This window comes from Perca flavescens, chromosome 17 (assembly GCF_004354835.1).
Source record: "Perca flavescens isolate YP-PL-M2 chromosome 17, PFLA_1.0, whole genome shotgun sequence".
NCBI classification, from domain to species: domain Eukaryota; kingdom Metazoa; phylum Chordata; class Actinopteri; order Perciformes; family Percidae; genus Perca; species Perca flavescens.
The window spans coordinates 12,994,785-13,008,741 of NC_041347.1; the positions used below are offsets into that span (position 1 = coordinate 12,994,785).

General features: G+C 38.8%; 1 protein-coding gene across 5 annotated transcripts in view; it reads left to right on the forward strand.

The window, feature by feature from the left end:
- The first annotated feature begins 3,143 nt into the window (after positions 1–3,143).
- The window catches only part of macrod2 (mono-ADP ribosylhydrolase 2), a 442,811-nt gene continuing 431,997 nt past the window's right edge, over positions 3,144–13,957 (forward strand). For all 5 annotated transcript variants that reach the window (XM_028603086.1, XM_028603087.1, XM_028603089.1 and 2 more), the window contains exons 1-3: positions 3,144–3,347; positions 8,050–8,151; positions 10,290–10,403. In XM_028603086.1, the coding sequence (XP_028458887.1) occupies positions 3,311–3,347; positions 8,050–8,151; positions 10,290–10,403 (253 nt within the window). In that variant the 5' untranslated portion in view covers positions 3,144–3,310. The remainder of the gene's footprint in view (positions 3,348–8,049; positions 8,152–10,289; positions 10,404–13,957) is intronic.

The following is a 13,957-nucleotide window of genomic DNA, read 5'->3' on the forward strand; positions in this document are numbered from 1 at the left end:
TCTATCTCCCCTTTAAAGTCTAAGCTGTCCTATACAAATAAAGGCCTAAAATGCCAAAAAAAAATAAAAAAAAAAAAAAAAAAAAGTCTACATAGGCTTGAACTACTGTGAAACCACCAATTACTGTACTAAACAAATCATGTGTCTTATCATTAGGCATGATGATATAATCCCTTCACAGACATTTAAAAACCCAAATAGTTTGAAAAGCCCATCAAAGGATATTGATATAAGAACAGGTATAAACAACAATTGCCATAATTATAATTCCATTAGCCCCTGGGCTCACTTTAAGTTACGGGTAATTTTGTGCATTTCTTTGTAGATAATTGTGTTCCTTGCTGTGCATTACGTTGCTATGATTATAAGAAGGATATGAAAAACATATGTATCAAGCCAACAAGAGATTAGACGATGCAATGTTCCTGCTATTGACTTGTAGGTACAGCCAGCGGCTTAATCTCCCTGTAACCATGACAATAACAATTGCCTACGCAGTCTTACACAAATAGAGCCTCCAATGTTTGGCGTATACAGATTGTGCCCTGCACAATCAGCAAGTCACTGGGAACAACTAGCCAAGAGTTTTTTGCTGCTCATCATGTTGTCTGCATTACACCTGTTGAACAAGTACTAAACTACAATGATCAAATAATGACATACAGTAGCTAGCAAATACTAGATACAATGTCATTATTTGAAATCACCCTCAGTTACAACAACGAAAAAGGCAGCAAAGTCCACGGTATTATTGTTAGTTGATTTATAATTGGTGACCAAATTCACAAAAAGACAAAAAAGCCATTTATCATGATTGGACCAAGGAATCCACAATACAACATCCAATAACACTTTAAGGCCCTCCACACCCACACAGGTGTTTTCAATATCTCTGATTGATTAGCCCCTTTAGTGCTGGAAATAATGTGATTTGGACCAATAAGAATGATAACAGGGTACGTTCTCCTGCTCTAACAGGTGTAACAATACTAACAAGAGAGCGAGGGAAGATGTCAGTGAAGCCCCCAGATTGCACATGCCAAGAAGAGGTTTAATCAGGCAACAAAAGTGAAAAATCTCATACCTAAAACTTTAGTGAGTATTTCAGTATAGTATAATAGTATAACAAGTTGTTAGTGTAAACAGCAACGCTTGAAGTTTTCAAGTCTGCTCAAGCCTAATAGAGAAAGAAAAGATCAGAGGTCAGGGCCACACTTTGGATTTAGCATCTCTTACAAGGACACTACAGCAGGGTGGGAGGCTTGCTGGCAAAAGGTGGTTTGAACCCAAAAGTCCAGTCTCCTTCTTAATATGCCCCCCTTAGATATAAAAAATATTAGAGAGAACATATTAGATTATTTAGAGCAAGACTGCCTAAAAACAGCAGTCCCTACATGCCTCAGTGAAACATCTGCCAGTAGGGTTAGTTCAGTACCACAAGCCTCTTTCAAGATATTGTATGTGATGCCAACTCTGGACATTAGTTATGTCTTCACTCAAGCACTTTGTGTGTACTGGTGCTTATAATGTTGCAAGATCGACATCTAGTGGTTTGGCTTAAATAGTACAGACGTAAAAACTCCAATGGCCACTTCATTCAAATCTCATCTTTGTTTAAATGTAGGGTAAAGGAAGATACTTTAATTTGCTATATATTGTCAGGGCTCTGGCTAGGGAAGTTCTGTGGATGTCCCATTGTCGTTTTAAATAATATATATATATATATATATATATATATATATATATATATATATTTTTTATATATATATATATATATAAAAAATAAACAGCCACTGATATACTATTTTAATATTTCGTAAATCCATATTAGATAGAGTGGAAACTAATAAGGATGTTACAAGGACAAATTATGAATTGCTGTGCAAGATGTGAGAGCTGATTACTGTGTCTTAATTTCCCTAAAAGGGCGGTAGCTCAATGAGATAAAGATCTTTAATTTGACCGTTTACATCTGGTGAACACTGAAAATTTTACCACCTTGGTCCTGGCAAACGTAAATGCACTTTGTGATGTGAATTTTCGATATAATAAGCCCAAATGGAACAGGGACATAGCTTCCACCTATACTGTCAATTTGCTGTTAATGTTATAAATGTATTTATGAAAACATTTTTACTCAGCTGTAACAACTAAGCATTGGATTTCACTAAAATAACCCTCAATTTAAAAAATCCGGATCTGGATTAGAGTACAGCTTGGATGAAAGACATTTTCCACTCTCAGATAATAGTCAGCGGTCTCAGGAGCAGATGGGTCTGGACCAGAGCAGAGCTACCACAACAGATGACAGACGGTGGTCTCTGGAACCAGCCTCTCACATATGACAGCCAAACTGGTCTGATCTGATCTATGTTACTGTCCTGATACTGTCCTCTGCCATGAACAAGGAGCAGGTTAGTATGTATTTGTGTCCTTTTGTGTGTTTAGTGACAATTATTAAAGTCTCATAATAGTTATCTTGGATACTACAGGCCAAAAGTAACCTAACAAACTGTCCTCATGTTGCTAATCCAAACAATTACAGTCCAGGGTCAATGCAAGGCAAGGTGCAAGCATATTAGGAACAATTACCCCCATCATGAAAATCTGGACATATTATGCAACACAAACTATCATGAGAGTTCTTATAAACAGTCATTTGTTTTAATTTGTTTTGATCTAACACATATGTTTCAATAATAGGACTAATCAGAGGTAGATTTAGGTAGGTTATAATAATATTGGCCTACAATTCAAATCTACATAGCCTATCATGCACCTGCATCATACACTTTTCTCTGCAATGGGATCAAATTCTAACTCAAAATACTGCAAAACACTGTCGTATATTGCCAAAAGTAAATATATTTATTTTAATTTTCCGGGACTGTTTCCTCGCCAAGTGTACTTGAAGTGACTCCAATATGTGCAGTTTACATCAGAGCGGACATGCGTTAGTTGCCAAACACCTCACACCAAAGAGGAGGATAAACCGCCGGAAACAACCTACCCTGCCTCCCAAGTGCGTGGTCCTTATCTGAATGACTGAGCAGCCGGACCAATCGCGTGCCCACTTCCTCGTTTTAGACACCCAATCATTTAGCTAGGATTCGTACACATAATTTACGGCGCAATCACGGTAGGTTGAGCCAACTGAGGTCCATAGACATTTGACAGCGGCACAGGTGAGACAAGCGTCCAGAGCCTGTTTCACTTTACAATTCAGTTTTTCCCCGAAGCACTATTCACTGTGAGCCTGGGGTTGCCACAGTCAAAAAACAACCATTCGAAGTCAAACCATTCCGGCAGCATGAGCAAAAAGAAAAAGGACTGGAAGACTGAAAAAGGTAAGGCTTGTTTTGGGGAGGAATGAGGCTATCATCATATGGCAGACAGCATGAATTTAACCATGCTAGAAGATTGACAGCCCCTCTTTCTGGCTTCTACGTGTCGCCGTAACACTACTTATATTCGGTAATCACACACGGCGAATGTGCAGATGTCAGAATGATGTTGCGCCTCTTTTTGGCTGCCGTCCGTAATGTTTGACATTCGCAACAACACTGTTCACATAGTGCCTCTTGCCTGCTTATTAGCTTACATTTAAGGCTCTCGCAAATGTTTGCCAAACCCTTATTTACCTGTTGTAGTACTCCTAACTAACATATCCTGCCTTCCACCTGTGTGATAGGCTACAACAACAGTAACGTTTGCTCAGAGTTGCGAACAACCTTCTGTGCTACCAAACATTGCTGTAGCCAAACAGCAGACCCGCCGTAGTAAAACAAAGGAACGGAGTGTCTGATAGTTTAAAACGTCGTTATTTATAATTTTTTTAGAGGACTGTTCCTCCGTTTCAAACACCGTGAAAGTTGCGTATGTTGCTAGGTATGAAACTCGCCTATTTCACTCTAATAATTGCTTTTCAGTTTCAGAGACACGAATCGACCTGTTGTGCTCAAAAGGGCAAAGAAAGACATGCTAACCCTATCGATATTCATGAGTTATTCATTTATGTGACTCGGTAAAGCTTTTTCGTGGTAGACGTTGACACTTGTTACAGCAGGTACAGCTAGGTGTAATTAATCACATTCATAGTGCTGGTTTCATTCGTTTATGCCACCTTGTCACCATGTCACTGGGTGAGCATGCATAATACCACAGAACCATGCAACTAGTAAACACCGAAATTGAATGCAGCCACTGTATTCCTCATCATATCAGACAATGGTTCAGACAAATTTCCAGCCCTGGCCTCTGTTCAGCATTAATGTGGCCTCAATTAAGCTAATAACTGAAACAAGAATTCGTTGTCATCATTGCTAATATTGTTGGCAAGTTATTAATTAAAATGTTATGGTGGCTCGTTTTTATTGAGAAATACTGCAGTTCATTCAGTGTCTCGCCATCAAGCCCATTGACTCACGGCAATTCTTTTATGTGTGTATGTAAAAAATCTTCATAATGGTCATTTAAATTCTCTGAGCAAAGATAATAATAAATATCCGCCAGCCGTTTCCAGTTCAAGCAGGTAGCAGCATGGAATGAACATCAAAGTAAATCAGATTTCATATTCTGAGCATACACCCCTCTAGCTCAAATTGCGTTAAAAGGAGATCAAGGCAAGTCAGAATGTTAAAGAAATTCTGAAACTTAAAGAATTTAAAGTGATTATTTTTTTAAATAGTGGTTTGACCTAGGGCTAGTCTGTAGGCCTGTTTGGGAAAGTACCAACAAAGATAAATTATTGTAAGTTGTGTTGGCAAAATCTACCATATATTAAAATTGGGTAAAACATTCAGATATTTGTCAGGATTATTCTGAAGTTGACATCTTTCATGAACTAAATAAGGAAACATGAAACAGGAATATAAATAGTATTAAAAGACTACATAAATGAGATGTTATGTGACAGGCAGTCACATCTCCTATTGCTTTGTTATCATTAGAATTTGGTTCAGGGTTGTGTGAGTGACGAAGTGCTTTAGTGTAGTCCAGAGAGCTTTGCTGTGTCCAACCTCAGAACTGCCTTTTATTCATCCATGTAGAATAAAAGCAGCCTTGGGAATGACAGAAGTGGGCAAGAGGGAGAGAAAATGTGTAAGGAATAGAATGGATATCCCCCACTGCGGAAATACCTTTTTTAATATAAGCCTCACCTACTGCAGGATGTTGCCAAAAGACTACCAAAGGATCCTTGTATTTCTTACCACTGGTCCACCTCTACTGCCTCCTATATTTTAGGCTTTCATTTGTGTATTTCAAGTCTCATAACTTATGGTGCTTTTTAAAGAAATGCTACACAGTTCCTATGATGTAGGGCATGTGTCAAACTCAAGGCCCGCGGGCCAAATCCGGCCCCTTGCAAATTTTGATCCGGCCCACATATTAATTTATGTTCACAATAGATTTTGGCCCGCGTAGATGTGAGCCAAACCAAAAAGACGGGAAACTGTTTTACAGACTGCAGTTGTGCGACACTCAAAGCAGAATTTGGCAGATTTGCCGACTTTGAGGCTCAGAAATTGCCACAGAACCAGAGAGTTTACATATTCAGGCTGTAAAACAGGTTGTTGTAAAAAAAAAATAAAAAATGAATCTTTGATTTGCTAAACTCTATGATGCTGGCTAAGGATTTTTTTGCTGACGTTTTAGGGCTTTATGTCACCCAAACTGTTAGTGAGAAAGCTATATGTGACACAAATAATACAGTCAAAGGTATTATTCAACAAAGTTGAAAGAAATCATGTCAAACATGTCTGTCCATGTGTTTTTTGTGTGTAAATAACCTAATATAGTAAAGTAATATGATGTGTTTGTGTAGTGCCATATCACATTCAGTTTTCCTAAACTGTTATTATAGTGGGGATGTTTTTAATTGACCAAAGTCCACACTCTGTGCACTGGGGTGTATATTTTGGCGAAGATTTCACAGTGGAGCACGTAATTAGGATGAAGCTTGTTTTGCAGAACAGCCCAGTTCTGTCTGGAGAAACGGCAGCAAGTTGAGGCTCTTTTGCAGTCAGTGGAGATGAACATTAGGACACAAGCTGTGAGGACCCAAGAATGATACAGCAGTACAAAGGTTAAGCAGCAGCTGTGTGATGTACTAATGTCAGCCAATTATGTTGGGATTTGTTGGTAAACCAAACAAAGAATAACAACAAATACTCACACTTCTTGCACACAGCAGCTTAGGTAACTAGAAGCAGTTTGCAGCTTTTTGGAATTGGTAACACATTTCTCGATACTGAGTTTAGTTTTTCAAAACTGAAACTCAGCACAACTGTTAATCCAAAATGCACAAATGCAACCAAAACACTTCATACACATCTCAGAATCAAATCTTGTACCAGAAATATGTATCACTATTGTATCTTTTTATTTATGTATTTTAACATAAACCAATATTCCAGCACAACAAAAAGAAGGGCACTTATTTATTGCATGGATTATGCTACATTACAGTTAATGTAACAGAAATAAAACAGAAATGCTGCAACAAGCATAATGTGTCATTTGTATCCCAGTGATGCAATATAAAACTATTCATATTCACTATGTGTGTAGGACAGCTACATATATAGTAGTAGATATAGAACAGTGCTAGTCATCCCTGTCTTTTGCATTTGGCAGTTCTCATTGACATTACACATTCTGTCCTCTCTTCTAATACACCTGGGAAAGAATATTTTTTGCATGCCTGATCCATCCCTGGCAATCTTCTGCAGCTACGACTCCAGACATCCAGCATTCATTACGTCTACGAGAGAGATCTGATCATGTACCCTTCTACTGCCCCAAGAGTAAAATAATTCTTAAGTAAGGAAGGAAAGTGACTGAAAAGAGTGGAAAGATTTTTTTCTCTTTGGTGGCACAGATGGCGAAAAGCAGACTTATTTTATTTTTTTTATTTTTTTGGGCTTTATTAGACATGATAGCTGAAGACAGGAATGGGGGGAGAGAGGGGATGACGTGCAGCAAAGGGCTGCGCTTCGGAATCGAACCCGGACTGTTGCGGTAAGGACTGAGTCTTAGTACATGGGGTGCACGCTCAACCAGGTGAGCTACCAGGGTGTCCCAGAAACGGAATTTCTTTAAAAGTTCAAATCATTTAAGTTCTTTGGCAAAGTATTGATAATAAAGTCCTGTAACTCGTCACTTAGTGTAGGGGCAGAGCAGTACAGAGCTCGAGCGAGGTACGACAAACGGTTCAGAGTGCAATGAGACTTAGGCTGGGTTACATAGTGCAGTGGTTCTCATCTAAGAGCCAGTACACACAACAGCCAGTTTTCACACCCACAACCAAAGAAGAGGGACTAATGAGTGTAATCAACTGGTGGTGAGGTGTCTGATTGGAACGAGAGCCTGCATTGTTTTGGGTCTCCATGGCACATGGCTGAGAACCACCGATGTAGAAAGTGGGGTAGACTGCCATTCAACCAGAGTACTTGTGTTCAGACGTCTTGGATGGCAAGCAGCTACACTACTCAAGCAAGACTCAGAATCCCTACTAGCTCCAGTGGTGCTCTTTTAATGCTTATCCTGCACTTTTTAATTCATGAAGCAGTGTCACGTTATTAAATATCCCTTTATTGAAGACTACATTTTTCATAGAGCCAATTTAGAGAGCCAAGGAGGTGTGGAGCTGGAGCAGTGAGGAGTGGGACATGACTAATGATGATGATGATTGAATGACGACATTACCAGGTGAGCAGTGGAGGAGGAGTCTGGTCAGAGGCCAACCTCAATTGGTGCAGGACCAGCAACTGTCCTATAGGTGGTGTTCAGGTGAAGTAAAGGAAGTACGCTGGGAGACAGTTTGCTGGGACATTATAAAAAGACATAGATCACTAAGTCTTTTTTTAATGTCCTAAGTAAGTTTGTGGCTCTCCTAAGTGAGTTTGTGGCTCTCACTGAAAGTGAGTTACATTTGTTATTAACTGTCTGTGCCAGTACCAAGTCTATTTCCCCTTTATCTTTTTTTATTCTTCGATGGGACCAGCTTTATTTTCACTTACGTAAATGTATGGTGTCTTTCTTCCCCAGAGAGACTGCTTCGTCTAGATCGGGAGGAGAGACGCAAGGAGTATCGACGTCAAGACTATATATCTCTGGACAAGATCCCATCCTGGAGAGAGGAAAATAGACGTAAGAGAGGCATCTTATTGTTTGCTGAATGCCTGTTGAGTTGGGTGTTGGGGCATGGTTTACAAAGCCCAGCTGAAAAATACGTATTCAATGATTCTAGTGGCTACTTCACAGTTTTATGTTTCATATGAAGTAGCTTTAGTAGTTCTCGTGCATTTAGACACACTGATATTTGTGAGTATGTCCAGTAAGCTTACGTTGCATACTTAGAATTTCTCGCATACACAAAATCCACATACTATGCAGTTGGAACAAACTACTTACTCAATTTTCAATTTGACGTTCTACATGTATCAGCACAGAGTATCCTATCAGAGTAAAACTTTTTCAAGAAATGTGATTTGGATGATGGGAAAAGGTGATTTGCTAATGTTTGTAAAACAGTGCAAACATTCGACATGTCTAGTTGTTTAGAGCTTTAGAACAGTCAAACACACCAATAAAGACTCAAGACTTGTAGGTTACAGTACGTTGGGAAAAAGTTAGTTTGAAAAGTACTTGCGGTATTCCTGAATACTCATTCTAAATCGTAACTAATGATGCTACAAAGTTACTGTTATTAAAAGTATGTTTAAGTAATTTTTCAATACCCACCTTAAAAACCTCATTAGCAATAGGACTTGTGCTATAAGGTTTGTCCTTAAACAATAAGCAAACCTCGGTTAGTTTCAGAATACTGGATTGCAAGTAGCAGCATTTTTTTGGCACGATATTCTGCAGGATCTTTACACATCTCTTGGTCTTGGTTGACACCAGATCCTTCTCAGTTGTAACTGAGAGTGGGTCTGGGCAAGCTTCATTCACAGCCCATTTCCAACGGACGCCGCTCAAATGCCTCTGGGCGCAATTGGATAGTCCTTCAACCAATCAGACCAACGATCCGGGTGACGTAGCGGTGACGGCGGCATCAACGGGTCGCAGCGCTTCGGTGGCCGTCATGTTGAATGTAAACAAAAAACTGCTTGCCGTCGCTGCGCTATCGTCATCGTGTAAAGCCCGCCTCAACAGTTGTGATTGGTGCCTCGATTTGGAAAAATTGGAAATGGGCTTGAACGGGCTCTTGGCCAGATGGACTTGCAGAGCAAATCTCAAATTTGCCAGAAGTTTGTCAGGGTTTTCCCAGGCTACACATCTCTGCCTTTTTTAAATAACCTGTTTCAATAAAATTTAAAGCAATTTTTGTATCAAAAATAGAGATAACATTAAAGTTACTAATAAGTGAGAAATTATTGAAATACTGTTGTATAAAGTTGTCGGTGTAATTGGCTGATGGATGGAAGATGGGTACCTGATGCGTCAGGGAGCTCATGTATAGAATGGAATAAAGGGGTTATAAGATGTATGCCAGCGAGAAGCTATTCAAAACATACAGTTTATGGTGGTGGCGATTCATCTGACACTGATATACAACCTCCATGGACTACAATTGATGTTCAGTGAAGTAAGGTAGAATAGGAACTTGTATACGAGTGCTTTGTGATATGCACACATCTGCTGTGATATTCTTCTCTACATTAAATTAAACAAGGCATAATAACTTTTTATGACAGTTTGGGAGGCTCTTAGCTGATAGCCTCGTGAGACCGTCCTGATCTCGCGAGCTCCAGTTTTCCACTCGCAGATCAGTCTGGCATCTTGAGATAGAGAAAATTTGGAGCCGTTAGCCAAACTAAAAGCCAAAAGCTTGTTATCCACAAAATATACTAGTTAATAGAAATTTCCACTAATTGCATCACACATTTAGATTTTTTTTTGTTTTGTTTTTTTACAATATGAAAGGATGACTACTAGAAGCATGCACATTCTGAATTCAAATTCACAGTATCCATGTAAAAACACTATCTGGAATCTTGATACCAGAGTACGTACAGTATTGTCCATTTTGTATTGTATTTTAAAATAATTTATATGAAGTATTGCTATATAGGAAACTGAAGTAATGGATGAATTAAGTCTTTTTCTCCTTCAACATAATCACGTTTAAGATTTTGTATTGCCAAGTACATTTGAGAATCCTTTCATTAACCTGCTTTGTGTTTATTCAAACAGATGTGTGTATTTATTAAGGGACATTGTAATATTTTAATATTCTTTTTTTTTAATGAATGCAACGAGTTGAAGTTATCTTTTTATTTCAGCCAATGGCAAAGAGGACGGGAAGGAGCTGACGGGTGGAGGAGGACTGAGCGATAAAGTATCTCTCTACAAAGGAGATATTACTGTCTTGGAGGTGGATGTCATAGTCAATGCTGGTAAGGATCTGCCCTTTGACCTTTCGATGGTGTTTGCTGCTTGAAGGCAGCTCTGCTATTAAATGGTCCTTGGCTGCCCTCTACTGTTAAGACTCCGAAAGTGCTGGTTCTTGAGGCATTACACAAGTGATGAGTATGACTGAGGCAAATGTTAAACTGGACATCTGCTCTTGTTGATCTGACTTCTCATAGGCTGAAATGCAGTGACCTTTTCTTACTCAAATTCCAGTTCTTTCTCCTGCCAGTTAAACACAAGGTTACTGACTGAATTTATTTTGATTTGGTTGGCAGTTATATTAATCTCATTTTTATCTTTCATCATCAAAAATGTGGCATGTGTGTGCTGTAATGATAAGTGGTCACATATCTTATGCTGCTGTTACGTTGAGATTTGTAACAGTGAGTAAAAAAAGGTTGGGTAAGCAGAAATGCCAATTCTCAGAGATTGGTCCTACTGTTATGTAATTTTCTGCAGTCTACTCTGCTCGCAACCTACACACAAATAGTCAGTGGTGCTAAAAGATTGCTTTACCTGTTGCTTCTGCAGCTGATGCTCAGGACCATTTTGCAGCTATACGTAGACTTGAAAGTCCCACACCATAGCTGTATAGCAGCAGTAGATTAAACATGGTCTACTTTAGCTTTCTGCAGTTGTTTCATAACTCTTCCTTCCTCATGCAGTATTTACACACACACACACACACACACACACACACACACACACACACACACACACACACACTACAGTCTACTAAGCAGTGTGCATGTTGTGTGAAATTAATACTCTATAATTTATGCAAGATTAATAGATGTGAAAAACAGACTGCTCTGTTGGATAGGGCTAATGAATTTAATCTATTATGTAAATACCCTTCCTGTTGAGGATAAGCTGACATGACATTCTGAATCATTGTCAGCATCATGTAAAATTACAAATATGCAGTTTAGTACACAAACACCTGACACACACCTATATGTCATGGCAATTGTCTTTCTTTATCATTTTGACCTTTACTAATGTAGCACTTGTAGCTGATATTATACAATTCAATTTTTTTGTACTTAGTTTTGTGATAACTGCTACATATCTGAATTATATTTTTGTGTTATATTTAGTTGTATCTAAGCTCTATATGGATATATATGTCTGAATTTGTATTTAACTTATGGTAAGAATCATTGAGTACACATGGTGTTATATTCCTGTTATAGTATAGACTGACATTTGATTGAACGTATACCCCATTTTGTTGCCAGTCTATGTTCTTTACAGTCAATATCTTACACAAATCCAGGTTAAGACGGTGGATAAGGTGAGCAGTGTTTTTACTAAGTGACTAGAAAAAAAGGGCATATGAGAATGGAAATGAGGTTCAGGAGAGAGCATTGCAGGCATTTGTTTTAAACTGTTGAATACTGTTCTAGCAAAGGCAGGCAGTTTACTGCAGCAGTTAATGCTGCCAGACATCCAGGCTCTGATTGAGCTACATGTTGGCCAGGAGGTAATTCATTCTGTTTAGCAGGCTGTCAGATGGTCTGAAAGGTTGAAGGAATTGCTGAAGCCTTTTATAATTTCCAGAAGGTCTCAGCAGTTGGCATACAGCTACTCTATTCATACTGCAGCACCAGTTGTCTTTGTACAGGTGGTTGGATTGATAAGAACATAAAGTGGTGGACTTTGCTGCACAGTTTGGTTCACCATCTATGACAACTCTGCTTAACAACAACAGTAGTATGTTGTGAAAGTAAAATTTAATGTGACTATTATTCTAGACTACATTCTTTTTGTCATTGGTAACAAAATACTTTGATTTTACTGTATGACATTATTTATCAATCATACCACACCCACAATAACTATGGTGTGGCCGATTTGCCAATCAGTGGCCTAGCTGTCAATCAAAATCAGTGGATCAGAACTATAACCAAAATATGGGAAGTCTTCAAATAACTATTGTTCTTTTGTGCTTTTTTGGCTCCTACAAGTGGAATAGGCTGGACGTACTCTGGCTGTAGTGGCCCTTGTCCAAATACAGTGAGTAACACAGTTCTGAGCTGCATGTAAACCAACATTGCGGATGTTGGCTAATGTAGTTTGATAGGATCTTTTGGATAGTTTGCTTAAGTTTTTGCCTTTCATCTATTCACTGCTTCTAATCTCTAGCCTGCAATATTTCCATTTTCTCATGCTGTTTTTCATTTAGGGTTGGCACAAGTAGACCGCTGTCTATGAAGTGTGGGACTTTTTGAGCACAGAGAAAGTATAAGCCTCTGTCATTTTCCTCATGAGTCATACATTAAGTGCAGGGATACTACTAATGATGCAAATTGTAGGTAAATGGGAAGGTTGCTATGTAAAATTAATGGAAACCTAGCTTTTCCACTCTTTTTTACATATATAGGCTACTTATATTCATATTTGTCTGTACAGTGGACATGAACTGAAGTACAACCACAGGAGCAGGTTGTTGGTATATTCCTGTGCTGGACTACCTGGTTGCAGAGTTAGTTTGTTCCTGCAGTCAAACTAGGCAATTCAACATATAGATAAGATATTGATGCTGTAATGTGAGATGAAATATTTAAATTTTAGTCATGTATTTTGACAAAGGTCATTATGTATGACACAACTTAACTGTTGATTTATTATCTTTAAGACTGCATAAGCATTCTGTTTTTTTTATTTTTTTTAATGTAGCTAATGTGAATTAACAATGACTCCAAAATGTCAGCTGTTCAGGAAGTAGGCTAAGTAAAGCTGTAGTGTTTCTAGCTTGTTTTCAGCTGACATGTTGTTTTTATGTTATCACATAACCTTTTGAATATGTTTTATAAGCCAAATGCACATATTTTGTGCAACAAGATTTTGTCATGACATCAATAGGTTGGTTGCAAAGGAGAAACGCCTGTAATTTTAGGGGAAACAGGCCAGCGTGGTACAGCTATTATGGTGGCTGTCTATAGCTTTTACAGGGTGTCCAGTTGCTTTATGGCCTCCATTAAAGTTTAATTATTAGGCTCATTGAGTTTTTAAATTCTTCCTTAATTCTGTTTGGCTGGAGGTTGGGCAGAAGGTGCTCAAACTGTCACCTGGGTGAGAGCCTGGAGAGTGCAGGACAGGAGGGCCTGTAGTGACAATCGGTGAACTGCAGGGCTGGAGGGCAGGATGGCGATACATGACAAAGTGGCTTGGACTGCAGCATCATCCATCCCTGGCAGATGGCCCAACTCAGCCTACTCTAGAATGAGCCTGAATTGGTCTGCCTCCACTCTGCATAAAATGTTGTTAGCGCCATACTCATGCTCCCTGTAACCATCTTTTTTTTTTCCTACTGTTTTTAAAGGATGAAACGGGGGGGCATTTATGACACTCCTGTAGATCTTATTTTTTTTTACTCTGCACACTGTCTAGATTGCATTTTAGGAGTGCAGTGTTTTGCCCTGGGTATTGATTTCCCTGACTATGGGACTTTATGCCCAGATTCCTGCACAGGATGCATTTTCCTCTTTTGTATAATAGTTGTAGTATGTTCAGTATGCATGTGAAGATACGG